At 62.2% G+C, this 25,731-nt stretch overlaps 3 protein-coding genes across 12 annotated transcripts in view; 2 read left to right on the top strand and 1 right to left on the bottom strand.

Moving 5' to 3' along the window:
• Positions 1–5,982, top strand: part of PIEZO1 (piezo type mechanosensitive ion channel component 1) — a 57,353-nt gene extending 51,371 nt beyond the window's left edge. For 2 of the 4 annotated variants that reach the window (XM_040253669.1, XM_040253672.1), the window contains 17 exons: positions 1–86; positions 282–473; positions 580–838; positions 908–1,096; positions 1,278–1,539; positions 1,754–1,892; positions 1,970–2,117; positions 2,197–2,411; positions 2,535–2,693; positions 2,779–2,926; positions 4,178–4,366; positions 4,461–4,553; positions 4,633–4,856; positions 4,928–5,050; positions 5,127–5,206; positions 5,298–5,487; positions 5,577–5,975. In XM_040253669.1, the coding sequence (XP_040109603.1) occupies positions 1–86; positions 282–473; positions 580–838; positions 908–1,096; positions 1,278–1,539; positions 1,754–1,892; positions 1,970–2,117; positions 2,197–2,411; positions 2,535–2,693; positions 2,779–2,926; positions 4,178–4,366; positions 4,461–4,553; positions 4,633–4,856; positions 4,928–5,050; positions 5,127–5,206; positions 5,298–5,487; positions 5,577–5,826 (2,946 nt within the window). In that variant the 3' untranslated portion in view covers positions 5,827–5,975. Of the gene's footprint in view, positions 87–281; positions 474–579; positions 839–907; positions 1,097–1,277; positions 1,540–1,753; positions 1,893–1,969; positions 2,118–2,196; positions 2,412–2,534; positions 2,694–2,778; positions 2,927–4,177; positions 4,367–4,460; positions 4,554–4,632; positions 4,857–4,927; positions 5,051–5,126; positions 5,207–5,297; positions 5,488–5,576 lie in introns of all 4 variants that reach the window. The other 2 variants (XM_040253671.1, XM_040253670.1) reach the window with 2 other exon arrangements.
• On the bottom strand, positions 5,947–25,581 carry CTU2 (cytosolic thiouridylase subunit 2). 7 transcript variants are annotated; one of them, XM_040253689.1, is made up of 16 exons: positions 25,385–25,574; positions 23,855–24,027; positions 12,028–12,105; positions 10,035–10,113; positions 9,805–9,864; positions 8,682–8,742; positions 8,163–8,272; positions 7,787–8,052; positions 7,574–7,709; positions 7,328–7,459; positions 6,975–7,066; positions 6,790–6,884; positions 6,562–6,691; positions 6,364–6,430; positions 6,211–6,269; positions 5,947–6,133 (listed from the first exon to the last, which is right to left on the bottom strand). In XM_040253689.1, exons 2-16 carry the CDS (start codon positions 24,016–24,018, stop codon positions 6,058–6,060), a joined length of 1,605 nt encoding a protein of 534 aa, XP_040109623.1. In that variant the 5' UTR covers positions 24,019–24,027; positions 25,385–25,574; the 3' UTR covers positions 5,947–6,057. The 7 variants fall into 7 exon arrangements, with proteins under 7 accessions (XP_040109623.1, XP_040109625.1, XP_040109624.1 ...); XM_040253691.1 differs by lacking the exons at positions 23,855–24,027; positions 25,385–25,574 and adding an exon at positions 12,754–12,889 and having other exon boundaries at positions 7,787–8,010; XM_040253690.1 differs by lacking the exons at positions 23,855–24,027; positions 25,385–25,574 and adding an exon at positions 12,754–12,888.
• RNF166 (ring finger protein 166) lies at positions 13,018–21,130 on the top strand. Its single transcript, XM_040253701.1, has 6 exons — positions 13,018–13,211; positions 17,229–17,385; positions 18,682–18,794; positions 19,149–19,263; positions 19,354–19,461; positions 20,140–21,130. Exons 1-6 carry the CDS (start codon positions 13,057–13,059, stop codon positions 20,203–20,205), a joined length of 714 nt encoding a protein of 237 aa, XP_040109635.1. The 5' UTR covers positions 13,018–13,056; the 3' UTR covers positions 20,206–21,130.
• Positions 25,582–25,731: the final 150 nt, after the last annotated feature.

The raw sequence follows: 25,731 nt of genomic DNA on the forward strand, positions 1-25,731 counted from the left end.
GGCGGAGAAGTGCGCCGGGACGTGCTGGACCAGCTGTACACCAGCGAAGCCGAGGCGGCCCGTGATGCGCTGAGCACAGCATCGAGGTAGGAGCAGGGGCAGGCGGCTCAGGACAGTGGGGACCCACTTCACGTGGCCTGTCCAGCCCCAGCGCCTGAGCTGCTGCACAGGGGGCGGTAGCCGGCTGGGCCCTTGTCCACCAGAGACCCAGAGGCCCTCCAGGATTGCCCCCAGAGCCCGAGCAGAGTGCAGGCCGCCTTGTGAGCTGCCCTCTCCTGCAGCGGGCTGGGGGTGGAGGAGCCGCTGAGCAGCATGACCGAGGACACCAGCAGCCCCCTGAGCACCGGCTACAACACCCGCAGCAGCAGCGAAGAGGTGGTTGCCGAGCCCGGGGCTTCTCTGCGTGGCTCAGGGGAGCTTCCCACCGGCGGCCGCGGCCGAATGCGCACGGCTAGCGAGCTGCTGGTGGACAGGTGAGCGGGGAGGGGTACACAGCGGGTGGCACCCGAGGCTCCGAGCCGGTGCCGATGCTGGTGCCGTCCAGGCCTCTGCGCCAGGCCTGAGCCTGGTCCCCCGCAGGCGCGTGCACATTCCGGAGCTGGAGGAGGCGGAGCAGTTCGCGGCGGGGCGGGGTCGGGCACTCCGGCTGCTGGAGGCCCTATACCAGTGCGTGGCTGCCCACTCGGAGCTGCTGTGCTACTTCGTCATCGTCCTCAACCACATGGTCACTGCCTCAGCCGCCTCCCTCGTGCTGCCCGTGCTGGTCTTCCTGTGGGCCATGCTCTCCATCCCGAGGCCCAGCAAGCGCTTCTGGATGACGGCCATCGTCTTCACCGAGGTGGGAGTCGTTGGAGGGGTTGAGGTGGGGGTGGGGTGCAGGCGCCACGCTGACCTCTCTCCCCTGCAGGTCACGGTGGTCGCCAAATACCTGTTCCAGTTTGGCTTCTTCCCCTGGAACAGCCACGCTGTGCTGCGGCGCTATGAAAACAAGCCCTACTTCCCGCCGCGCATCCTGGGCCTGGAGAAGAGCGACAGCTACGTCAAGTATGACCTGCTGCAGCTCATGGCGCTCTTCTTCCACCGTGCACAGCTGCTGGTGAGTGCTCACAGACACACCTGCGCACGTAGGTGGACACATGGGAATGCGCACACATGCACACACACAGCCAGTTTGTTTCAGGAAGCAGGCGGGACATAGTGGGGTCCAAGGTGGGCCTGGCCATCTCACCCAACCCAGCATGGCTGCACCAGCCTCACCAGCCTGCCTCACTCCACAGTGCTACGGCCTCTGGGACCACGAGGACCCCCCATTGTCCAAGGAGCATGACAGGGGCAGTGCAAAGGAGAAGGGGGCTGAGGAGGAGCCAGCCCTGCCTGCACCCCAAGAGGAGCCAGGAGGGGTGGCCAGGCCCCCTGCTGAGGACAACGTCCAGGCGGAAGCAAAGGGTGGGCCCCTAGAGCCTGGCGGCAAGAGGCGCATCAGCCTCCGTTTCAGGAGGAGGAGGAAGGAGAGCACGGAAACCAGAGGACAGGCCATTGGTACGAGGGCCCACCCAGTGGAGCCACTCACACCCCACGGCCCTCACACCCTCTGCTGGTGACCCCGGGGAGGTCCCTGCATTCGGTTTGGTCTGTACAAAGCGGGTTGGCTGCACTGGCAGCCCCTTTGGGGTTTCTCGGGATGGTCAGGAGTCTGAGCTGGGCCAGCCGGTGCCGTGCGGGCCCCACTGTCAGCGGTGGCTGCTCCCCACAGAAGGCGAGGAAGAGGAGGCGGCAGCAGTGGCGGTGGTGGCAGCGGGGGCAGCGACCTTGCGGAGAGAGAGGAGGCGGAGTCGCCCCCAGGAAAGAGTGAGGGTGCTGGGGGTCCGGCTGCAGAGCTTCTGCCTGTCCCTGTGAGTGCCCGGCTGGGAACGCCCAGGTGAGGGTGGGAGGGAGGAGCAGGGCCTGGACTGAGCCTGCCCACCCGCAGGGCCCGGAGCGTGTACTGGCCCGTGCGGCGCTTCTTCCAGGACATCCTGCACACGAAGTACCGGGCCGCCACCGACGTCTACGCGCTCATGTTCCTGGCCGACGTCATTGACTTCATCATCATCATCTTCGGATTCTGGGCCTTTGGGGTGAGCTGGGTCTCGGCCCTGGTGAGTCCAGGCCCCGCGGCCTCCCCAGCACCTCTGACCTCTGCTCTTCCGGCCACAGAAGCATTCGGCAGCCACGGACATCACGTCCTCCCTGTCAGACGACCAGGTGCCCGAGGCCTTCCTGGTCATGCTGCTGATCCAGTTCAGCACCATGGTCATCGACCGTGCCCTCTACCTGCGCAAGACCGTGCTGGGCAAGCTGGCCTTCCAGGTCGTCCTGGTGCTGGCTGTCCACCTCTGGATGTTCTTCATCCTGCCCGCCGTCACCGAGCGGTGTGTGCCAGGGCGCAGGCCCCAGGCCCCACCTGGACACAGGCTTTGTGGTGCCTGGTGGAGGCAGGGTTGGCGGGGGGGTGGGCACCCTGACCTCTGACCTGGCCTCCCGGTCCCGTCCAGGATGTTCAGCCAGAACGCGGTGGCCCAGCTGTGGTACTTTGTGAAATGCATCTACTTCGCTCTGTCCGCCTACCAGATCCGCTGCGGCTACCCCACCCGCATCCTCGGCAACTTCCTCACCAAGAAGTACAACCACCTCAACCTCTTCCTCTTCCAGGGGTGAGTGTGGCTGGCCTGGGGCGCTAGGCGGGGGCGGGGGCTGTCATCCCTCCGGCCCTCCTGACAGTGCCCTGGCCTCGGGCAGGTTCCGGCTGGTGCCCTTCCTGGTGGAGCTGCGGGCGGTGATGGACTGGGTGTGGACAGACACCACGCTGTCTCTGTCCAACTGGATGTGCGTGGAGGACATCTACGCCAATATCTTCATCATCAAGTGCAGCCGAGAGACCGAGAAGGTGCCGGGGCCCCGGGGGGCACTGGCCACTCACCCCCACTGGGGTCCCGCCTGGGGTTCACTGCCCACACAGCAGGAGTCCAGAGAGCACTGTCCTAAAATCCTCCTGGTGGTCAGAAAGGGCTCCTCCCAGGGTACGGTCACTGAGGCTGCCTCAAGGGTGGCCCAACCACAGAGGGGCCGGAGCCGACACTGGGCAGGAGGGGCCTGGCATCTGGGCCCTGGCTCATTGTCATGGATCACGGTGTGAGCACTGACCTCTGGGTTTTTGTGCTTTCTCATCAGTTTTACTGATAAAATTCACACATCACCAGGTGGATGGTTTCTAGTATATTCAAATCTCCATAAGCATCAGCACAGTTAAGACCACACTCATCATCCAAGCAGAAACCCCAGCCCCACCAGCAGTCGGTCCCCAGCCCCATCCACCCGCCACATGGGTGTGCCTGTTTCTGTCACGCCAGCTGCATGGACCCACAACACAGGGCCTCGACGACTGGCTTCTCGCAGCGCAGTGTGGTCCAAGCTTATGCATGCAGCTGTACCAGTTTCTTCTCATGGCTAAGTAGTAGTCCACTGGGGTTAAGACTGTGTATGTCCTGAAAAAAGAAAGCCTCCACAGCCTTTCACATCTCCTGGGTGTGCACTTAGGAAGGAACCCTGTGTCTCTGGGGGCCCCCGTCCAAGCCCTGTGGCCGTGGCGTGGCAGGGACGCCGGGCGCCGGCCTGCTTGCCCCACGCCCTGGCAGGGAGGGAGGTGTCTCACTGTGCTGCCCGTTTCACCTGGTGACCTGTTTCTCGTCAAGCATCTTTCCCCGTGCTTGTTGGTCACCTGTGTGTCATTGTCTTTGGAGAGACAGTCTGTCCAGCTTTCTCTCTGGTTCTTACTTGGGTGTTTTTTTCATTGTGAGGGCTCCTTATGCATTCCGGAAGTTAGACGCTTATCAGGTAGATCTGCCCTGAAAGCAATCTACTGCTTTAGGTCTCCCATGAGTTCATCTTTGTCAAGGATGTGGGTGACCAGCACCCTCTGTGGCAAAGGCTTTCCTTCCCCACGGCCTCAAGGTGAGGGTCTGGTTCTGGCTTTGGGGTCTACTCCCTGGTCAGCTGTCTTTACCGCTACGGCTTCAGTTTCAAAGTATGGTCAAGGCCTGACTTTGTGGGGTCACAGGGGAGCCTGAGACCACGATGCCTGCTGCCAGGACCCGGCACGGGGCCAGGTGGGTGACCTGTGTTTACCCCCCACCTCCAGAAATACCCGCAGCCCAAGGGGCAGAAGAAGAAAAAGATCGTCAAGTACGGCATGGGCGGCCTCATCATCCTGTTCCTCGTGGCCATCATCTGGTTCCCCCTGCTCTTCATGTCCCTGGTGCGCTCTGTGGTTGGTGTCGTCAACCAGCCCATTGACGTCACCGTCACCCTCAAGCTGGGCGGCTATGAGGTGAGCATCACACGGGGGCCTGGCTTCACGTGGCTGCTGGTGCCAGGGCTGGGGGGCCTCTCCGGGCGCCAGGTCACCGTGTCCCCACCGCCAGCCCCTGTTCACCATGAGCGCCCAGCAGCCATCCATCGTGCCCTTCACGCACCATGCCTATGAGGAGCTGTCCAAGCAGTTTGACCCCCACCCGGTGAGTGGCTCCCCGTGCGTCTGCCTGTGGTGGGAGGGGGGTCCGGCTGCTCCCCACTGAGATGCCGCCCTGCACCCAGCTGGCCATGCAGTTCATCAGCCAGTACAGCCCCGAGGATATCGTCACGGTGCACATCGAGGGCAGCTCCGGGGCACTGTGGCGCATCAGCCCGCCGAGCCGGGAGCAGATGAAACGGGAGCTGTATAACGGCACGGCCGACATCACCCTGCGCTTCACCTGGAACTTCCAGAGGTGTGTCCTGGGGGGGTGCCCCACCCTGTGCTTCACCTGGAACTTCCAGAGGTGCTTCCTGGGTGGGGAGCAACCTCAAAGGGTCACACACCCCACCGGGTCACACTGTGCCCCTGCTGTAGGGACCTGGCCAAGGGCGGCAGCGTGGAGTACACCAACGAGAAGCACACCCTAGACCTGGCCCCCAACAGCACCGCCCGGCGGCAGCTGGCCAGCCTGCTGGAAGGCACCTCGGACCAGTCCGTGTGAGTGGGTTGGGGGGCCAGGCGTGGAGGCCACAGGAGGACTGGACCAGGCCTGACTTACCACTTCTCCCCACAGGGTCATCCCCCACCTCTTCCCCAAGTACATCCGTGCCCCCAACGGGCCTGAAGCCAACCCCGTGAAGCAGCTGCAGCCCAGTGAGTGGGGCAGGGGTTCCGGGTTGGGGTGCTGGCTGCGGCCACGGCCCTGGACAGCTGGGGGCCCTGACACCTCCTGGTTCCCACCTAGACGAGGAGGCTGACTACCTCGGCGTGCGTATCCAGCTGCGCAGGGAGCGTGTGGGCACAGGCGCAGCTGGCTTCCTCGAGTGGTGGGTCATTGAGCTGCAGGACTGCCAGGCCAATTGCAACCTACTGCCCATGGTCATCTTCAGTGACAAGGTCAGCCCACCCAGCCTGGGCTTCCTGGCCGGCTACGGGTGAGTGTGGTGGGGCCAGGGGGCAGGTTGGGGCGGGGTGCAGGCCAGCGGCAGCCCTGAGGCTCACTTGCCCACCCACCTGCCCCCAGCATCATGGGGCTGTACGTGTCCATCGTGCTGGTCATCGGCAAGTTCGTGCGCGGCTTCTTCAGCGAGATCTCACACTCCATCATGTTTGAGGAGCTGCCGTGCGTGGACCGCATCCTCAAGCTATGCCAGGACATCTTCCTGGTGCGGGAGACGCGGGAGCTGGAGCTGGAGGAGGAGCTCTACGCCAAGCTCATCTTCCTGTACCGCTCGCCCGAGACCATGATCAAGTGGACGCGCGACAAGGAATAGAGCCGCCATGGCCGGAGCCGAGGCCCCGGGCTGATGCTGCTGCCACAGGAAGCCGTGGCCCCCCGGCACAGGACTGCTGGCCCTTCCCATTGTCCCCCACCCCCACGCGTACTGTAGTTTTCTAATTAAAACGTTTTTATTTATACAAAGGGGCAACTGCATGCTGCCTGCTCGGCCTTGCCTGCCTTCCTGCTCCCGGGGGTCTCCTGTCCCCGGCGCTGGCCCGCGAGCTCAGCTCTCGCCAGTCCTGGCCTCGTCTTCGCTGTCCCCCAGCAGGTACTCCCGGATCTCCTGCTCGGCTGTGGCCCTGGGGAACCGCATGGTAGGAACCGACACCCAGAAGGACCCCTCCTATGCTCCCGCCCCCAGCAGAACAGGCAGTACCTCTGGCTGCGGATCTGGGCCTCAGACAGGATGTAGGGTGGCAAGAGCTCCAAGGAGGGCTGCAACAGAGAGTCAGCACGGGCGAGGGGCTGCATGGCACAAGGCTGGCCAGTGCCCACCTGTCCCTCACCCGGGAGAGAGATGGCCACTCACCAAGTCCTTCATGTTCACTCGGCAGCTGTAGCACAGCTGCTCCATGACCTGGGCCCGGGGGTCCTCCCTGCAGAGCATGCTGGACTGAGCGCCTGGCCCGGCCCTCAGTGAGGACCCCAGGGCGCACCCACACTGTGCAACCCCAAGGTGCCGACCACAGCGGGGTGGGGGGCATGACAGGACGAGACAGGGACTCACCTCCTGCAGCAGCCGGGGGCCCCGCCCATTCCAGCACAGCAGCAGGGCCCAGCAGCCACCCCGGCCTGCGTGACAGGGGGCTGCATCTGGGGGAGATGTGAGGTCTGAGCCCCAAAAGCCGTGGCGCTATCTGCAAACAAAGAGGAGCTGAGGGGACCTCGGGGGCCACAAAACCCCAAGAGCACTCACGGGTGCCCGGCCCCAGCACCGCGCAGGGTGAGGACGGACCAGCGGTGTCGACGTCCAGTGTGCACATGCAGAGCAGGCAGTGGGGGCCGGCGACACAGCCGTCCCTGGGGGCTTTGACCAGCTTCTCGCTTGTCCTAGGGGTGGGGACAGGGCTCTAAGACACTGCTGGCCGGGTGCTCTACCCCGCCAGTGCCCCCCCACCCCCAGTACCTACACGCACCCACCTGTACACGGTGCTAACTGTGGAGGGGAACTGGGCCTGCAGTCTGAGGATGAAGGCCTCCATCAGCCGGTGGATGCTGGCCTTCTCGGGTGCCTAGGAGCAATGAGACAAGGGGGCAGCTGTGGGAGGGGCCCCACCTCAGAGAAGCGTGGACCCTGGGCTTCACAGCATTAGCCCTGAGAGTCTGCTGTGGAGCAAACCAGGTGCCCCACTTCTAGAGCGCCCCCACTGTTCAATCAGACACCCTGACAGAGCCCACCCTGCCCCTCACCCCACCCCCACAAACGCCACTCCGGGAGCGCAGGGATGCCCCACACAGGCTCCACTATGGCAAGAGGCGTGCACGCTGCCCACCTTGGTGTCCAGGGCCGGTGTGCAGACAGAGGGCACAGCAAACAGGTGGTTGTAGAAGGCGACCTCCTTCAGCGTGTGCTCGCGCATGGGCCGTACCACCACCACATCGCCATGTCGCTCGTCCGAGAAGCCCTGGGGGCGGTGAGGGGGATAGTGTTCCTCACTGTACTCAGCTGTTACTGTCTGCTGGGGGGTCCCAAGCTCTCCCCGCCTCCTGGGTGGCCCCTGGGCAGCTTGCAGGCGCACCGTGTCCCAGGCAAGGAAAGCCCCTCTCCCCAGCGCCAGGCTGGTCATGAGCTTGATGGCCAGGCGGGTGCAGCTGTCCCCCGTCATGACCTTGGAGTAGCCGTGGTTCCGGGCCACATGGAGAATCAAGTGGGTCCTGTGGATCGAGGCGGGAGGTCTCAGGAGCCCAGGGAGGCAGGCCCAGAACTCGGGGGCAGGGCGAGGCGGACTCACCGCAGGGTCTGCAGAAGCTCCTCCTTGGCCGTGAGCGTCTTCACTGAGTCAAACAACCTGGACAGTGCCTGGGTCTGGGCAGTCGTGGGTGGCCCAGTGGGGCTGTGGGGGTCCTGGGTGCAGTGCTGGCTCTGCCGCTCTACCCCATCGGCGCCCAGTGCGTGCTGCTGCTGCAGGAAGCTGTCCACGGCCGCCTTGTAGGCGCCCTCCGTCCCCACTGGCTCCTGGGCAGAGCAGCGCAGCACGGAGGGTGGCAGGCTGAACACCTGCGGGAGGGCAGAGCTGTGAGGCCCGCCCCAGGTGGGGGAAGCACACCCGTGCCCCTCAGGCACCCAGTGCTCACCCCCAGGCCCTCAAACAGGGATGGCCTGCCCACCTCTTCCAAGGCCACAATGTGCCACGGGAAGCCAGTGGTCTGCAGGACCAGCTTCACCTCTGCCAGACTTTTCGCTCTGTCCTCGGGGCTCTGGCTGCAGGCAGCTCCCTCTGAGACCCGCAGGCAGAAAAAGAGAGTCAGGCTTAAAGAGATGCGGACAGTGGTCAGGACCAACAGCCCTGTGTCCTGGGGGCAGCAGTCTCTGAATGCTGACCTGTCTCCTCAGGGGGCATTTTCAGAGTGGCTGGTGAGTTCTCTGGGCATGAGGTGGAGGCCGGAAGGGCAGGTCCCCTAAGGCAATGAACTTGCCCTTCTCACTCAGTGCCCTGGACCCTGTGGTGGACACTCAGCAGATGTTCCTGCCCAACCCTGGACAGTCTGAGACTTAGGATGGCAGCAGTGCTGTCTGCCGAACACGCCCACTGTCTCCAGAGAAACGCCCCTAGGAGAACTTCCTGTGGGCACAGTGCCAGCGGTCAGCAGGCCCACTTGAACACCAGGGCCCAGAAGGAAACGTACCATCAACGTAGATAACCCCTGGCACGAAACGCAGCCTCTTGGCAGAATCTCGACTCAGGCCCTGGGGGGACGTGACGGGGCCTCAGCTCCAAGGCCAGAAGCCACCGGGCACTTTGCTGCAGAGACTCTGCTCCTTCCAGACCGAGGGCCCCCAGGAAAGGGCAGCAGTGCCCCTGTGCTGTGCTGGACTCCACGCAGGCCCACTGGGAGGAGGCACACCCCAACGCGCTTCAAAGCAGCACTCCCTGGGGTACCTCTGTTCCCTTCCAAGCAAAACCCGCTCTCAAAGCCTATCTGTGCCTCCTGGCAACACCCGAGAAGCCCCTGCCAAGCCCTTCAGACCACTCAGAGCAAGAAAAGACCATGACAGCGAGGCGTCTCTGGTCACAGGGAAGAGCACCGCCAGGCGAGGGCAGGGAGGGGGCTGGTCTCACACCCTCTGGCCAGGTTGAGGGGACCGGGAGGCAAGGGCAGAAAACCAAGCGCAGAAGTGCCGCCTCTGGGAAGCCCCAGCACAGGCCACACCACCACCCCTTAGAGAACGTGCAGCGATACAAGTATGTGCCATGCGGGTCAAGGCCTCCCAAGCACCCCAGGGCTACCAGGAGTCCCACTGCCTCCAGTGCCCAAAGTGGGCCTGTGGACGGGCCAAAGCACAGCCCCCATGCCCCTTGTCTCTCCACTGACAACCCCCAAGACCCTGCCTCTGCCTCTCCGAGTGCCCCCCTTATACTGCTCAAGGAAGCCACCCTGACCCCCCGAGCCCTTAGGTCCCTGGGACACCTGCTCTTGCTTTACTGTCTTGTTCCGGACACCCTCCCTGGACCAGGGGAACGCCCCTGGACGCCTCGAGGGGCGCTTTCCCCTGGTGCCACCCTGGTGCCTGGTGCTGTCCAGCAACACGTCTGCATTCGAGCAAAGGGACAGGGCGCTAAACCCGGACATGGCTGGGCACTCCCCACACCACTCCAGGGCCAGTGTCCACGTGCCCACATCTAAGAGCCCCGAGCATCCTGGCTGGGAAGGGGACCTTTCTCTCCAGCCCCAAGCAAGAGTCCCTTGGTGCCAGCCCCCCACACTGGATCCTGGCTAGGCGTGGCAGGAGGATGGTGTGGAGACATACCTCAAGGACCTGCCAGACCATGGAGCTGGACGAAGGGCCCCCAGACCACGCCAAGAGCACCTGCGGAAGAAGGAACATCACTGGAGGCACTGCACCTCCAACAAGGCCCACCCTCTGCTCACGGATGGCTCCGGACTTGAGTCCCCCAGGAGTCTGGGTGTGCGCCCATGGGAGGGGCTCGCACGATGCGGCTGGGGCAGGCCGCCTGCGAGGGGGGTGCCACACCCTACCTTCTCTCCTGGGAAGATCAGCCTGTTCTTCCCCAGCATGGCCCTGAACTTGTGGACGTACAACGCCTTGAAACAGTCCCTGCAACACAGACACTAGCAGCTGCGGCAACACAGCCCAGGCCACCCACCAACACTTCGCAGGCTGACAGCCTGAGAGTCTACCAGGTTACATTTCCTTTTAGCAACTTCCACCCTTAAAGCAGTGTCTTGACATTAAAAGCTGCACCCAAAGATGGGTGAGGGTAGAAACGAAAAAAAAAAAAGGAAGAAAAGAAAAAGGAAGAGAAAGACACAGAAAGGAAGAAGAGGAAAGAAGGAAGGAAAGAGAAGAAATAAGAGAGACAAGCAGAGAGAAAGCAAGCTCCCTTCCCAGCAACCCAGCAGGCAGGCAGGTGGAGCAGAGGGGCCCGAGCAGAGGGATCTGAGCGGAGGGGAGCAGCGCTGCTCCAGACAGCAGCCAAGCCTGGGGCTGTGCCCCCGCAGCATTTCCTTCTTGCTGGTCAGACGATCTAGTGTCACAACAGTCCCCAACACAGAACAGGCCCTGCTTATCAAGAGCTGACCAAACACTCCATGGAGGCTTTGTGGACAGTAACTCAACAGCAGAACACCTGAGGCTCCAGGGACCCCAGGGGATCCGCCACGGGGTGGCTCCTGGAAGGTCAGGGCCCGGGAGGTTCCTTGGGCAGACACGGATGCTCACGGTGGCAGAGAGGACCCTCCAGCTGCCACAGCCGTGCCCCCTGAAGCACCAAGAGGCCCCGGAAACCACGCTCTCCCTCTGGTTAGGCGAGGCAAGGGCTTCCTACATGCTGACTTTCTCTACCAATGAGAAACTTGCTCAAAACCCAGACTGCCAAAATCTGCAACCTGGAAGATCAGCCTATCACCTCTTTCCAGACTAAGCAAGCAGGGGAGGGGAGCCCTGGGCCCAGAAGGAGTCACTGTGGCCTCTCTCCTCCTCATCGGAGAGCTCTCCAAGCAGTATCTCCAAAAGGCTCTTACGTGGTTAAAGCAGTGACTTTCATATCTAAAACATATTTCCTGACAGCACACAGCAAATCTACTCAGCCCTGCAAAAATGGGCAACTGTGAGAAAGTTTGGGAGAAAACAACTTATTCCATCCCTTTGGCTTCTTTTTCAGAAACTTAGTAAGTAGAGTCTGATACTCTGGGAGACCAGTTTAAAAATGTGAGCTGGTCAAATAATTCAGCGTGTTTGCCATGCACATCACGTCACCTGAATTTCATAAAGCAGGTGACGAGCCTGACCCCTGTGGACCTATGGACCCCGTGAACATGACCAGACACTGAAAGTTATGACTCACGACCATGTGACAGGGCCACAGACAGCTTCAGATCAGACGGAGCATGCTACGCCTCGCTGGGACCAGCCCCTACTCCTGTCCAGAGGTCCCCCCGCAGACTGCCCCTGGTGGTCCAGTGGCTAAGAGTCTGTGCTCTCAGTGCAGGGGCCTGGGGTCCATCCCTGGTCAAGAAACTAGATCCCACATGCCTCAACTAAGACCTGATGGAGCCAAATAAATAAAACAAAAAGTCTCCAAAGATGCCCCCACAGCTGGGAGAGAGAGGGGTGAAAGGGGGGGTTCTGACCTCCCAGCTGTGGGGGCATCTTTGGAGACTTTTTGTTTTATTTATTTGGCTCCATCAGGTCTTAGTTGAGGCAAGCTGCCCCTGAATATGTTCCAGCTGCCTGATGAGCTCTTCTCGCCTGCACCACACTCCTCTTCACCTTCGCTCCCAACTCTCTCTGTAAGCGCCACCCGGACCTTCCTGCCACCTGCATGCCTGGATGATGGGAGAACGGCACTCACACAAGAACCGACACCCAGAGCCATACACACACACTCACCCACCCCTGGACATTAGGAATAAAGTGCTTTCAAAGGCAAGAAATAAAGCCGCAGAAATGGAGGCAGTTCTGGTTACTGAGACTGTGTGTGCCGGGTCACCTCCCACCTCCAGGCCTCACCTGCAGAAGGCGTCTCCAGCCCGGATCACCACCACAGGCAGACCTTCCTTGCACTTCACACACTTCTGATCCCGGGTTCTGAGGCATTGGGAGAAGAGAGACCAGGACACTGATTACATGCGCTCAGGGGCTTCGGGGAGGCGGCAGCCGGTTTCTCATCCCAAGCTGTTGTACCAGAGAGGCCATGGTGGGGCTGGGGAGTGGGGGGAAGGAGCCTGCACCTCACAGACCGGACCTTGTATCTTCTCCAGACTACCCCCTCTGAGGAAATACCAGAGCCCTAAGGGGATTTCAGTTCGTCAAAGCCAGCTCAGTGGGCTCTGTCTCAGGGCTGGCAACGAGAAGAGAGACAGCTAACTCTGGGAGGCGCTGGAGGGGAGAACTGGAACCAGAGTGCAGAAGCGGCCGGCAGGTCGACTTTCCTCGCCAAGTAAGGACAGCTTGGTCAGAGGCGGAACCATTCCACTGGCTACAAAAATTAGAGGTGCGAGCGCGCCAAGTGTTCACCACGGGCTTGCCAGGCACTCCCAGGATGCTGAGGAGCGAGGTCCACCCACACCAGAGATTCCTGGACTCCCAGGACCCGCCCTGGGCGGTCTCCGGGCTTCCCGGAGCGTGGCCCCCGAGACTGAGCGCAAAGCGCGTACGGGCTAGCCCTCGGGGCAGGGCTCGCCGGCTGCCGGAGGATCGGAAAGGAAGCGGCGGGTGCAGCTGCCCAACTTTTACCCAAACCGTGGCGGCGGTGACCCTTTGGGGGCGGACTCCCGGTACTCCTCAGACATCTCGCACATGGCTGCGCCGTGTCGCTTAGCAGACAGCTTCGACGGCAGAGGCGGGGCGCATCCTGATACGTCATCTACGCGCCAGCGCGAGGGGCGGCCGCTCCCTATGACGTCAACACGACGCCGGCGCAGCCGTGACGCTCGAACCGGGGGCGGGTGCTCCTTCTGACGTCAACTCGGCGCCGGCGCGGCCGTGACGCGCAGGCCGAGCCGGGACAGGGGCGGCGGCGGCGGGCCGGGCCCCGGGATGGCGATGTTCCGCAGCCTGGTGGGCTCGGCTCAGCAGCGACAGCCGCCGGGCGGGCCCGCTGGCGGCGACAGCGCCCTGGAGGCGCAGTACAGCTGCCCCATCTGCCTGGAAGTCTACCACCGGCCCGTGGCCATCGGCAGCTGCGGCCACACGTGAGTGCGCTGGCCTCCGGGAGGCCGCGGGGTCGGGCGCCGCCCCGGGGAGGTCTGAGGCCACCCCAGCGCAGTCCCAGCACGCGAGGACTTGGGGGGCGAGGGGCTCCACGCGCAGCGCCGTTTCTGCCCTCTGGGCACGTCCATCCGCCTCAGCCCAGCGTCCTGCCCGCTCGCCCCGGACGCTCGACCCCGATCACCCCGTCGGCAGACAGGGCCGACCTGCAGCTCTGCCCGGTCTCGTGTGCCAGGAGCCGCTGACGGCTTCGGCGGGCCTCCCTGGGAACTCAAAGGGCAGCGGGCGCGACCTCTGTGCCGGTCGCCTTCCATCTGGTCTAGTGGAGACTCGGGTGGGCAATTGTAAATAAATGCTTTGTGGCTTTTGCTGTCAACTATTTTTTGGATCCGCTGTCAGCTTGTCGTGACTGCAGAGGAGAGGAGTTCCCTAAAGTTTGGACAAAGGCTTTCTTGGAGTCTGGTGCTGTTTTGTTTTGATGGAGAACTTGGGTCACCATGGGTCACTGAGCAGCCAGGCAGGCTGGCCCTCGGTGGACCAGATGCCACACACCTTGCTAGGGTTTCAAGCTGCTCCTGGGCAGTTGTTTCAGGAACACAAACCTGAGGATGTGGCTCTTCTCCCAGCAGAGAGCTGCACTCATGTCTTCTGGGAGCTGCCAGCCTGGTTGGGAGGGGCCTGAGATCAGAGTGTATGGTCTCCAACTCTCCAGAAGGCTGAATAACACAGCTCTTGAGTGAAATTAGCAGGGTGGGAGAGGGGACAGGAGGGCTTGGCTGCCCACAGAGCTGCTGAGGAGGTGGGGCCGAGGTGCACCCAGGATAGTAGGAGGCCCCAGAACATTTTGCAAACAAAGGCAGCTGGCCTAGGAGGTTCTTGACACAAAGAGGGAACTGGAACTGCTAGGTGTGTATGCTGTGTATCCTCAGGCTGCGGGAGTGTCAGGAGTTGGAACGCCTTCACACACACACAGTGCAGGCAGCACAGACACCCACCTGCGCACCCTGGGAAAGCACTGCTGACTAGTCCTGAAGGCGCTGGCCTCACTTTTTCATGCTGTTTGTGACATTTTGGCAGGGGCAGCCTTTGAACAGCACCTCTCTTGTCAACACGCACCAGTGGGTGTTGTCACAGTGTGTTCAGCTTCTTCCAGCCAATCATTGAGAGAGCTGCAGAGCTTGTCTTGGGGCCCAATTTTAGAAAGCCCTTCCTGGGCTTAGGATTTCTATCAACACTCACCCAGCCCTAGACACAAGCCTTTTTTCCCAAATAAGTCTTTTTAGAATACAGAACTACACAAACTACTGTGATAGCATATTCTTTTATAACCTCTCCCCACACTTTTCTTGGCAGAATCAGACCCCTCTGCTCCTGTTCCTGAGGCTGGTCCTGCAGCAGCCTCTTCTTCAGCTTCTGCCTTGGAGATATTTTCTTCCTGACCCTACTGCTGATGTAAACTCCTGGCTGGTTATCTCTGCTGCCTACTTTCTATAAGTTTCTTTTCCAATGTTTTGAAGGCGTGTGCGCAAACAAACAGGAGAAGGCAGTGGCACCCCACTCCAATACTCTGGCCTGGAAAATTCCATGGACAGAGGAGCCTGGTGGGCTGCAGTCCATGGGATCGCGAAGAGTTGGACAGGACTGAGCGACTTCACTTTCATGCATTGGAGAAGGAAATGGCAACCCACTCCAGTGTTCTTGCCTGGAAAATCCCATGGACGGAGGAGCCTGGTGGGCTGCCGTCTATGGGGTCACACAGAGTTGGATATGACTGAAGCGACTTAGCCGCAGTGCAAACGAACACGTAAGATTTAAAGACACCCCTTTCCTTTTAAAAAGTCTGCTGGTGGCCTGGTTATCTGCCTCACCCCACAGCTACCTGACTAAGCAGTTTCCTTCCACAAAATAGGTTTTCTGGAGGTGACAGCAGCCCTGCCTGGGTCTGGACTCCTACTCCAGCACCCGACAGAAGGGGACAGGTCACAGGGAGGGCTTTCCAGCAGGAGCCCAGAGGCAAGGGGGCTCCTCGGTGGAGACTGTGGAAGTGCTCCCAGGAGGTCCCCAGAGGAAGCCAGTCGTCTGCCACACTCAGGGGACACCCTGGGCAGTAAGCCGCACCTGGAACCAGAAACCACCTGGCTGCTCCTGACTCTCTGACGAGGCCTCCCCTAGTGCCGTGTATTTGGGCCGAGTTCTGCCTGGGCTGCCCCCAGCCACTGTGCCTCTTCTGTCCATCCGCCCTCTCTGGTCAGTGCCGTCACACTGTCTCCCGCCTAAGTGTCCCCACGTGCAGTCTGTTAACGAACAGAAGTTGTAGAAACACTGGCACACTCATGTGTAAGGAGATGCGGAGAGAATGGTGGTAACAGACATTTTCTGAGTCCTCCCTGCTTGCAGAGGCCTTGGAGATAGGTGCTGTTACTCTTCCAGCACAAGGAAAAGGAGATCGGGGCAGCTGAGGGCAATCCCCAGGTGTTCAGCAAAGCCGAGGCTGGAGCTCAGGCTACAGGGCCAAGCCGGCCTCTCACCCCTGTCACTGAGGCCCCTCTTGCGGCCACAGCCCCCAGCACCTGTGGGTCAGTGCCTGTAGAGACCTGGAACTGCCGAGCATTTACCAGCCTGGAGCGGGCTTCTCTGCTGGGTTCGCAAGGCCTCTGTCCACAGGCTCAGTAGCCTGAGAGGCTTGGGTCCCAGGCAGTTCCCCTGTGTCTGTGCAGAGGGTGACCAGTGGGGGCAGCACTGGAATGATAGGTCCACGCAGAAGAGGCTCCGGCCAGCTGACGGCCACCCCCCACCCCCTAACCAGGCCTCCGTGCACCTGTGAGGGCAGGGGCCATGCTGCACCTCGTTCTGCCCTCAGCTCCTTAGGGAGTAAGACAGGAGCTGGCAGTGTGGTGGGCGGGTCAGGCGGGGCTCGTCCTCCTAGAACAGCAGCTTCCCTGCCTCCCCTCCCCACCAGGTGCCCCTCTCCTGACCCGAGGCCGGTTTGTCCTGAGTACACCCTCAGCCTGGTGCTCTGCAAGCTTCCTCCAGCTCCTTGTGGCTCAGGGGACACATCCCTCACTGAAATCACACAGGTGGCTGCATGGGAGCCAGCATGCAGGAGAAGGGCCTCTGGATCGCCCCAGGTGTCTCTTCCTGAGAAGAGGTGAAAGTCTGAGGCGGAAGGATGGGGACCCTGCGCTCTGCTGGGCCATCTGTGCCCCCAGAAATGCCCGCAGCCCCCTTTCTCGCAGGGCTGAGCCTGTGGGCTGTGGACGAGGCTCCAGTCTCTGCTGAGCAGACCCCTTGGCACTTCCTACAAGGCCAGACCAAGCTGGTCCTGAGATCAGGCTCTCGGTCCCTCTTGTCCCCCAGCTGAGAATGTTTGACCTGCGGCGTGTGCTCTTCTGCAGCACAGGGCTGGTTGTGAACACGAGCTGCTGTGGCCAAGCACCTGAGGGTGCAGGACACGGCACCTCCAGAGACGTGGATAAGACCTCAGAGCCGAGAGGAGCCTGAGCACCTGGGCACAGCCCCTCTGCCACCCTGCCTCTGCTCAGGCCAGGCCCGAGGCCTGCTTGCCTAGGGACAGGGCATGTCCCAAGACTGGTGACGCTCCCTGGCCAGCCTTGGCCCTGCTTCGTCCAGTGAGTGCTGGGCCCTGGGGCCCTGTGGTTTCCTCTCAGCACTGGGGGTTAGTGATTTTACCCCCAGACTTAGTGGGTGGAGGGCCTCCTGGGTCTCCCACGCTGTCCTGGAGCCCCCGAGGTGTTGTCATCACCTGTGGCAGTGAGATGGGCAGGGTGGGCCCTGGCCCTCCCGCAGCCAGTGCTCTTGCTGGGACCAAGTCTAGGGGCCAGCACAGGACAGGGGGTCACGGCTGCAGCTCAGGAGCCCATGATGGGTCAGGGACAGGGTCATCTTTCAGCCAGACAGTGCCCACCCCGCCCGCAGGCCCCGCACAGAAGCACCTGCTGACGTAGGGGTGCACAGCCCTCAGGCCCGTGTCCCCCCTGCAGGTTCTGTGGGGAGTGCCTCCAGCCCTGCCTGCAGGTGCCGTCCCCGCTGTGCCCGCTGTGCCGCCTGCCCTTTGACCCCAAGAAGGTGGACAAGGCTGCCCATGTGGAGAAACAGCTCGCGTCCTACAAGGCACCCTGCCGAGGCTGCAGTAAGAAGGTACTGGCTGGGCTCCTGGCGGGTGCATGCGGGAACCAGGCGCAGGCCACCCCCTGGTCCTGTTGAGCAACCTGCCATTCCGCTCACTTCCCGAGCGTGGCCCAGTCTCTGGGCTGTGGCTGATGCAGGGACGGGGACTGAGCTGAGCCCACCCTAGACACAGCCTAACACCCCAGTGACCCTCGCGCTGCAGGTGGTGACTGAGGCAGGCCCAAGCCCACTGTCTCTCCAGCACCCGAGCCCCCAGCCCGCCCAACACCTGCTGTTCCTGCAGGCAGGCGCACCACCTCTCAAGGGACCCAGCCTGGAAGCAGAACGTACAGTGAGGTTTTCAGATTCCGCCATTGCTCAGGTTAACAGGTTAACTCTCCTTAGTTATCACAGTAGGAAGCGGCCCTGGTTGCTCTGTCCCCAGGGTCAAAGGTCTGAATGTCCAGGGGCCTCCTTCGGGCTCGCATGCCCCTCCTTCCCAGCCCAAGAGCAACGTGAGGTGCCCCAAGCTCGGTCTGTGTCATGGTTCTTTCCATGCAGGCAGGATCAGAGCGGCAGGCCTCACGCAGTGTCCCCGACCCTGGGCAGAGGAGGGCCAGGCCGGTGTCAGGAGGCCCGCCCCCTGTACTCCAGGCTCTGGGTGGGCGCTCCTGGAGGTTCCTGTTTGTGCCACCTGAGAGGGCTGCCCAGGCCTCTTTCTTCTGCTCATTCCTGCCTGCCCCGGGCCGCCAGCACGCTCCTGCCCTGCCCTATTGAGCCGCTTCTGCCTCTGGCTGGAGCGGGCAACCTGGTAATCATGAAGGCTGTGTCACGTTAGCTTTTCTGCTTCTTAGTAATGAGTTTTCAGCACATCTGACTGCCTAGAATTTTGTCTGCTGGCTCCCATTATAAGGGGTAACTTTTCACAAATAAACACCCTCCCATGGGACTTCCCTGGTGGTCCAGTGGCTAAGACTCCACGCTCCCAATGCAGGAGGCCCGGGTTCAGCCCCTGGTCAGGAAACTAGATCCTACAAGGCTCAGCTAAAGATCCCAAGTGGGCCAGCTAAGACCAAAGCAGCCAAATCAATCAATCAGTTAAACAATCCTCCCATGTCCCCCAGCTCCCCAGGGGCCCTGTCAGGGCCTCCCCTGGAGGCCCCCTGCCCCCTGCATGACCACCGTGTGAGCTGTGAGCACCTGCTTCTGGGTGCAGCTCTGCAGCCCTGGGTGCATCGGCCTCCTTCTCCAGCCAGGGTGCCGGCCGGGGTGTCAGGAGCCAGGGCCTCAGCCCCCACCCCCTGACCCTGCCCTCTCTCTTCCCAGGTGACGCTGGCCAAGATGAGAGTGCACGTGTCCTCCTGCGTGAAGGTCCAGGAGCAGATGGCCAACTGTCCCAAGTTCGTCCCTGTGGTGCCCACGTCCCAGCCCATCCCCAGGTAGGCCCCACGCAGGTCATCCTCTGGGGCAGTTTCTGGCCTACGTCACAGGGTGGGCAGTGTGGCTCCACCCTGAGGAGCTGCAAAGGGCCTCAACCCCGGCAGGTGCGGACCCAGGAGGGCCCGGCCCGGCCCACCTGTCACCCTCCAGTAGGAGTAGCAGTCCTTAGGCTGGGGCCAGACAGACACCACTCTGGGCGGGCAGCCATGTCGAGGAAGGAGGGACTGGGAGGTCCTGGTGGAACGTGCAGAGGGCAGGGGCTCCACGACAGCAGGCCCACAGCGCGGGGGAGGGCGAGCCGGCTGGGCCGTAGGCAGGGGGGCGGTGCCACTCACCCGCCGCCCCCGCCCCAGTGCCGTCCCCAACAGGTCCACCTTCGCTTGCCCTTACTGTGGTGCCCGCAACCTGGACCAGCAGGAGCTGGTGAAGCACTGCGTGGACAACCACCGCAGCGACCCCAACCGCGTGGTAAGCCTGCCCACCGCCGGGACCCTGCTCCCACACGCACGGCCTCCCAGGCCCCGTGGGCTCACCCCCCACCCCCCGGCTCTGTCCCAGGTGTGTCCCATCTGCTCGGCCATGCCCTGGGGTGACCCCAGCTACAAGAGCGCCAACTTCCTGCAACACCTGCTCCACAGGCACAAGTTCTCCTACGACACCTTCGTGGTGGGTGACCCGCCTTGCCCCTGCCCCGCCGCCAGTGCTGGTGGTGGGCGGGTCTGCAGGGCCACTCGAGGCCTGGGGGGTCTGGGCTGTGCAGAGTGGGCCCCTCACCCATGGGCCAACAGCTCTCCTCACTTGGGGCACCTCTGGGGGAGGTGCCATCGCAGGGGTACCATCTCCCCGGTTTTGCACTGAGGCCTGGGGACAGACCCTCCTTGGGGACGGGCCCCTCCAGTGCCCACTGGGAAAGAGCCACATCCCGCCTGCAGACACCCCGCTCCTGGTGCGCCCCCAGGCCTGCTCTTCCCGTCCCCTGCCAGCCTGCGGGCACCCGGCCTTGTAGGCTCCCGCCTCCGCTCCCCCCGCACCTGGTCCTGATGGTAGAAACACAGGAGTGCTGGCTTCCCCCACTCCGCCGTCCTTGAATCTGGGGGCGGGGGAAGGACAGCTCTTGTTCCTCGCATCCACCGCACAGTCTGTCCAGCCCTCTGTCACTGGGCACAGTGTCCTCAGGGCAGCCAGACCATTCCCCACTAGTTGCCACGAGGTGCCCAGGACCCATGACCGTGAGGCTGAACAGCGGCAGGGCAGGGGGACTGCACGCCGGTCTGTCTGAGGTGACCGGGCGGGGGTGGCCCTGAGAGACCACAGTGTCCCGCCCAGCTCCGCCCCATCTTCCAGGACTACAGCATCGACGAGGAGGCTGCCTTCCAGGCCGCCCTGGCCCTGTCTCTCTCCGAGAACTGACGGTGCCACCACCGGCTGAGCCTTCCCACCTCCAAGGACAGAGCCCGCCAGCTCCTGCGCCCAGACCCGCCTGGGAAGGTGCCTCCAGGGCCAGGCAGAACCGCATCGCTGCCAGAGGAGAGGCCGCGTCCCCACCACCTGCGCTCCTGGCTGAGCGCCACTGGCTCCTCGGTGCTTGGGCTGAGCACGTGGCCTCGCGGGGTGGCGAGTGCGGCCCCTGTCCGTGTCTCAAAGCCATGCTGTCCTCCCTGCCAAGAGGACCCTTCAGGCCCCGCCACCCAGCAGGGATGCACAGGGGCCCGGCCCAGCACCTAGCAACGCTTCCCCCTCGTGCGCTCGGTACTGGCTTTTGTGATACCTAGAGGTTCCGCACTTTTCTATATTATCCGGTGTGATGACCTTTTCACGTTTTCTAGAGCAAAGACAGAGCAGTTACCCTTCATATTGCAATATCTGTGTTTGACTAGGAACAATAGTATTTTTATGGAACATTTACAAAATTATATTTTTTAAAAAAAAAACAATAAAAAATGAACGGTTGTGGGATAGGTGGGGGGAGGAAGGGAGAGACGGGACAATGGCTGTGTGTGGGGACCAAGGTGACCACGTCCCCAGGCCACCTCGCCTTTCCCCAGGCCCCCTGTGATCAGCCAGAAGAAATCCCAATGTCTGGCCACTTGTGGAGACAGCCGGGTCTGCTCCTGGCCTCCCACCTGGGTCCTGGCCTCAGCCCCGCTGTCACTGTTCTGAAGCTGAGAGCCTCTTGGCCCAGGCAGGGCCACCCCCAAGGGTGGCAGAAGGCAGGGGCCGGGGCAGTGGCTGGTCAGGCCAGAAAATGCTCACTGGCACCTTCATTTGGTTCCTGGCATAAATTATTGCTGTCTTAAAAAAAAAAATTTAAATAAAACGTTTCAAAGCATCTCAAGCGGCCTGACCAGTGCATTTCTTTCAGCAAATATTAACAGCAGAAGGCTGGAGTGGGGTCAGGAGGCCGTCCTCTGCTGCAGGCCTGCGGGCATGTGTCCTTCCCCAAGGAGTTCCACCTCTGAGGCTCCTACAGCCTCCCCAGGCAGCCTGCCAGGCTGTGCCCTCAGCATGCGCCCTCACTGCAGCCCAGGAGCCAGCCCTCCTCTCAGACATCCATCCAGGGACGGTGGTCTCAGGCCAACATCAATGCCAGGACCCCCCTGCTGTTTCTAAGTCACCACGGGCCTTTAAAACACGATGAGCACCCCTTGTGGTCAGGGTCCTGGTGCACTGCCGAGTTGTCCCTGCCTGCCTCCCCTAGCTGCGCCCTGGACCCTGCCCCTCAGGAGAAGGTGAGGCTCCCGCTGACTGTGGCAGGGCGGACAAGCAGAGGCCTCCACGAGAGGACCATCCTGCCTGGGGCACAGCCAGCCTATAGAAAGCCTTCCTCAGGAGGCACCAGCACCCCGCCCCCACCGACCACCCTCTGACCCCACTGGCCACAGACGCCACCTGCCAGCCTGTCCTTCCTGCTGCCTTCCAGACGAGGCCGTGACGTGATCCCAGGGCCACCCAGGCCCAGCCTCAGCTTCCCCGGGGCTGGCGGGAAAGGAAGCGTGTGGCTGAAGTCCCCCTCCTGCAGGAGGCTGAGGGGCTGGCCCCGTGCGCAGGTAGGGGAGCCTCAGGGTGGCCCTGACTAGTCCCCTGGGGCCTGGAGCCAGCGGGGGCAGCGCAGGAACCACCCGGCTCCAGAAGCCAGGTGCAGACGCTGCCCGGCGTCCTCCCCACACCCGCTCAGCGCCTCACTCCGCCACGACCCTCCCCTGCCCCCAGTAGTCGTCAGTCCTGACCCCTCCAGGGCTGGCCACCCTGCCCCCGTCTAGGACCTGTCGCTTCCTGCCCCTCCACCAACCCCAGAGCTGCCAGCACGTCGTGTCCAGGACATGCGTGGTTCTGGGGTCATTGGGCCCATGTCCCAGCCCCAGTTCAGCCTCCAGCCCTGGGAGCAGGGCTGGCGGCAGTTACGTTCTTCCCTCCTGGACACAGCCAGGCTGGTCAGCCACCCACAGGCCACCTGGGGAGGATGGAGCTCTTCTCACATGCCTGTCACAACCCTTGGTGCCCACAGCGTCTCGGGGGCAGCCTTGGGGCAGCCTCAGCAAGTCCTGACCTCACAGTGCCCTCGAGGAGGCAACACCCGGATGTCTGTCCCCGAGTCTCGCCCTGTAGAGGCCTCAGCACCCACCATGTCAGCACACGACCAAGGGCTCCCGGCCACCGCAGGCTGGCAGTTCCCGGGGGTGACGCCCAGGCTGCAGCGCCTCTTTCTAGACTCTCTCTGACATACCCGAGCACCGCGCGTCTGCCCACGAAACATACTCCCTGGAAGGAGCCTTGAACTCCCTCACGATAAGGCAGCGCAGACTGACAGGCCCAAAGACACCTCCACACAGTGCGCCTGAGAACACACCCCCAGCAGCGTGTGATCAGCACCAGGCGGCAACAAGCTTCCGTGCCCAGAACCCGTGCTGAGCCCTGTTCTCTGGCCCAGCCAGCTGCCAGGGCTGGGACCCCACCAGGAGGAGCAGCCCTCACAATCGCAGAGAAGAGAGCCGCGCCCTGTGGCCCTCAGGCCTCTCCCACAAGCCGCCGGGAATGAGGGCCCAGACGGTGAAGGGGCTCTGAGAGGGTGCCGTGGGGCCCAGAGTTGGGAATTCAGCTGTGGACCAGTAGACACTCCCCTGCAAACCCCGGCCCACCTGCAGAAGCCCGACCACAGTGACACCCGGAACAGCTCCTGCAGCATTACTCGTGTGCACGCCAGAGTGCAGGCCTGCACACACCCGAGCACTGACGCATGCACGTGTGCATCCCTCCCCAGCCCCACATCACCTGCGAGGCTCAGTGCCTGGTGATACACCCACTGTGGGTCACAGCTGTGGGTGAAGGTCAGGGTCCCCTCCCAGAAACCCCACGTCACACAGCATGTGAACCCTTCCCCCCATTTAAGAACCAGTATCACCTCTAACAACCAGCCCTCTAGAGGGGTCCTGCAGCTGTCAGCAGCTGTGAGCCCCTTCTGGGGGTGACCACACACACACTGGCCACCAGCCTGAGCCAGAGCACTGGGTCCGTGACTTTGGCCAGCCACGAGGATGCTCCAAGGCAGGCTGTCACAGCCACGCCCTCATGACAAACACACCACACACCAACACAGGGGCCATGCCACCAGGGCAAGTGCCCCGAGTCCTGGGACAGCCGAGCCCCCGCTGCAAGGCCAGGTTCTGAGTGCCATTCTGAGCCCCAGAGCCAGGCCCACTGCAGGGCCAGGTCCCTTCACCCAGGTGTCTACACTCAGGAGATCCCCGGGGACGGGCATGCCTGGACCACACCTGACACTTTTCCATCTAATCTGACAGGTACTGCTGAGCCCCAACCACAGACCCAACCTTGCCCAGGCGCTGTGGGGGAGGGTGAGAGCGTCCCACCTCTCCAGCCCTTGACTGCATCTAATAGGGATGGGCTTTAAACATTGGGCCAGGAAGCCCAGTAGGTAGAAAATCCAGGCTTAACAGAATACAGGTGCACAAGCCCAGAACCACATTGTAAAGCATAGAAAAGAACAAAACATACCTGTAAAAGAAAGAGAACACCAATGTAGGAGGAATTGTAACAATCTTACCTGGGCTCTGCTGGCTCAGTGTCTGATAGAGGCAAGTGGGCGTGTAGCCACAAGCAGACATCACCAAGTGTCAAGGGCAAACCCTGGGGTCCCTGCAGGTCCTGCTCTGACGGGGAGCACCATTCCAGGAGGCCAGGGGGAGTGGGCTTCCGACAGCGCAGCATGGGGCCTACCTGCAAGGCAAGGTAGTCATACTGAAGACAGACGACACAGAGCAGGGTGAGGGGGCACTGCCACCGACCTCCCAGGGCTGCACGGGTGCGAACAGGGCAGATACGTGGGTTTTCCTCTTTGCGTCTTACTCCAGCCTGGCCCGGACACAACCCTGTGAGTCACAGCCGAACAGGGAGTCTGTGTGACCACAGGAGGGCAGCTCTGAGCAGTAGGCAGGGACCTCAAACCTCACTTTGGGTCCCTGCTCATGGCAGCCCTCGAAAAGGAGCACCTCACCCCAGAGGTGACCTAGGGTCCTCGAAATCCCTGGGGTGTTTCCTGGGTGAGATCAGCCGGTTCTCCATGGGAGTGCGCCAGTCCCTCTGGAGACGAAGGTCAACCTGGGGCGGCCACACAGTGGTTTACTGGGCAAGGAAGGACAGTGTGAGTGCAGGGCTGGCCCAGGTATCTGCAAGTGTTATCTACGTCTGGGAAGACGAAAAGGAAGGGAAGGTACACATGGAAAGCTTGAGGCCACAGGAGAAACACACAAGCAGAAGGCAGCCACATGTTCTCCGAAATGCATGTGAGTGGCAACCGGTGGTAAGCCAGGTGATGGGAAAGACAGGCATCTTCTCCCATCTGTGCCCCACCTGTCTGTTCAACCAAGCAACAGACACCCTGAATGAGGCTGGAAGTGCCGGCCCAGTCCCAGTCCCACTGCCGCCTACCTCAGCACATTTTCTTTTCTGCAAAACTGAAGGCATATAAGAACCAGTGTGACTCAGGCCTCCCTCCCCACGTCTCTCTGAGGCTCCTCTGTGGACTCTTCACCACCTCCACTCACCCCCAGGCTCCCAGCTGACAAAGCACCAGGCTGCACATGGTGCCTGTGCCTCTCAAGGCAGGCCTGCTGCACAGCCAGGGAAGTGCCTGGCAGTTCTCAAGGGCCTAGCAGTGTGTTCCTCCACCCCCGCCAGAGAGGGACCCTTGAACTCATACAAATGTCCACATCAGAAGGTACCAGACATGCAGGCATGGCCGTCTTTCGGTGGCACTGAAAACTCCAAAAGATACAGAAGGTGAGGCTGCCTGGGTCTCACAGACTAGGCTGCAGCAGCAGGTGCAGGCACTGTCCTCTCACTCCACTTCCCACAACTGCCTGCCTGAACCCTCGGAACTCCGGAATCTCAGGTGGTGTCCTTTCTCCCACCAAATGAACTTTCTGGAGCCAACTCTATAAAGTACTGTCTCTTTTGGGTCCCCTCCTACTGGGAGAGGGCCACTCTCCCCGAGGCCGGTCGAGCCCCTGGTCACCACTCTAGCGGGTCAGCAGGGTCAGCTCTGGAGTTCAGGGCTGGCGCTCATCAAACCTACCTTTGCGGGTTTGCGCAGGAGGCGGGGCGGGCTTGTAACTGGCTGGTGCAGGTTTTCTGAAGCTGGACTCTGCTTAAGCTCGAACCACAGGGTAGACTGAGCCCAGCTCGGCTTTTCCCCAGCCCTGACCTCCGCCCTTCAGTCCACGGCGAGTGGACGCGCCAGGTCTCGGGGTCGGCGTGACTCATGGCGCGCGCCAGGGAAGTCCCGTGGGCTGGACACGCAGCCACGCGCTCCCTCCCCCGCGGCCCGCGCACCTGTCCTGGGCGTGGCCCGCGGCCCCGCCCCGCGGCTCCGCCCCGACCCGGCCGCGCCGCGCGCTGGTTGGCCGAGGCGGCGCGCTATGC

Source organism: Oryx dammah, unplaced genomic scaffold (genome assembly GCF_014754425.2).
Source record: "Oryx dammah isolate SB20612 unplaced genomic scaffold, SCBI_Odam_1.1 HiC_scaffold_13, whole genome shotgun sequence".
NCBI lineage: Eukaryota > Metazoa > Chordata > Mammalia > Artiodactyla > Bovidae > Oryx > Oryx dammah.

What these genes read in the sequence shown, in the direction of transcription:
- RNF166 (XM_040253701.1), top strand. Translation starts at nt 13,057, where the DNA reads ATGGCGATGTTCCGCAGCCTGGTGGGCTCGGCTCAGCAGCGACAGCCG. An exon ending in GCCGAGGCTGCAGTAAGAAG is followed by an intron (nt 17,386 to 18,681) that starts GTACTGGCTGGG and finishes CTCTCTTCCCAG; the next exon opens with GTGACGCTGGCCAAGATGAG. An exon ending in ACGTCCCAGCCCATCCCCAG is followed by an intron (nt 18,795 to 19,148) that starts GTAGGCCCCACG and finishes CCCCCGCCCCAG; the next exon opens with TGCCGTCCCCAACAGGTCCA.
- CTU2 (XM_040253686.1), bottom strand. Translation starts at nt 24,018, where the DNA reads ATGCTGCGCTGTCGGAAGCCCACTCCCCCTGGCCTCCTGGAATGGTGC. An exon ending in TGATCTTCCCAGGAGAGAAG is followed by an intron (nt 9,865 to 10,034) that starts GTAGGGTGTGGC and finishes CTTCTTCCGCAG; the next exon opens with GTGCTCTTGGCGTGGTCTGG. An exon ending in AGGGGTTATCTACGTTGATG is followed by an intron (nt 8,273 to 8,681) that starts GTACGTTTCCTT and finishes TGCGGGTCTCAG; the next exon opens with AGGGAGCTGCCTGCAGCCAG.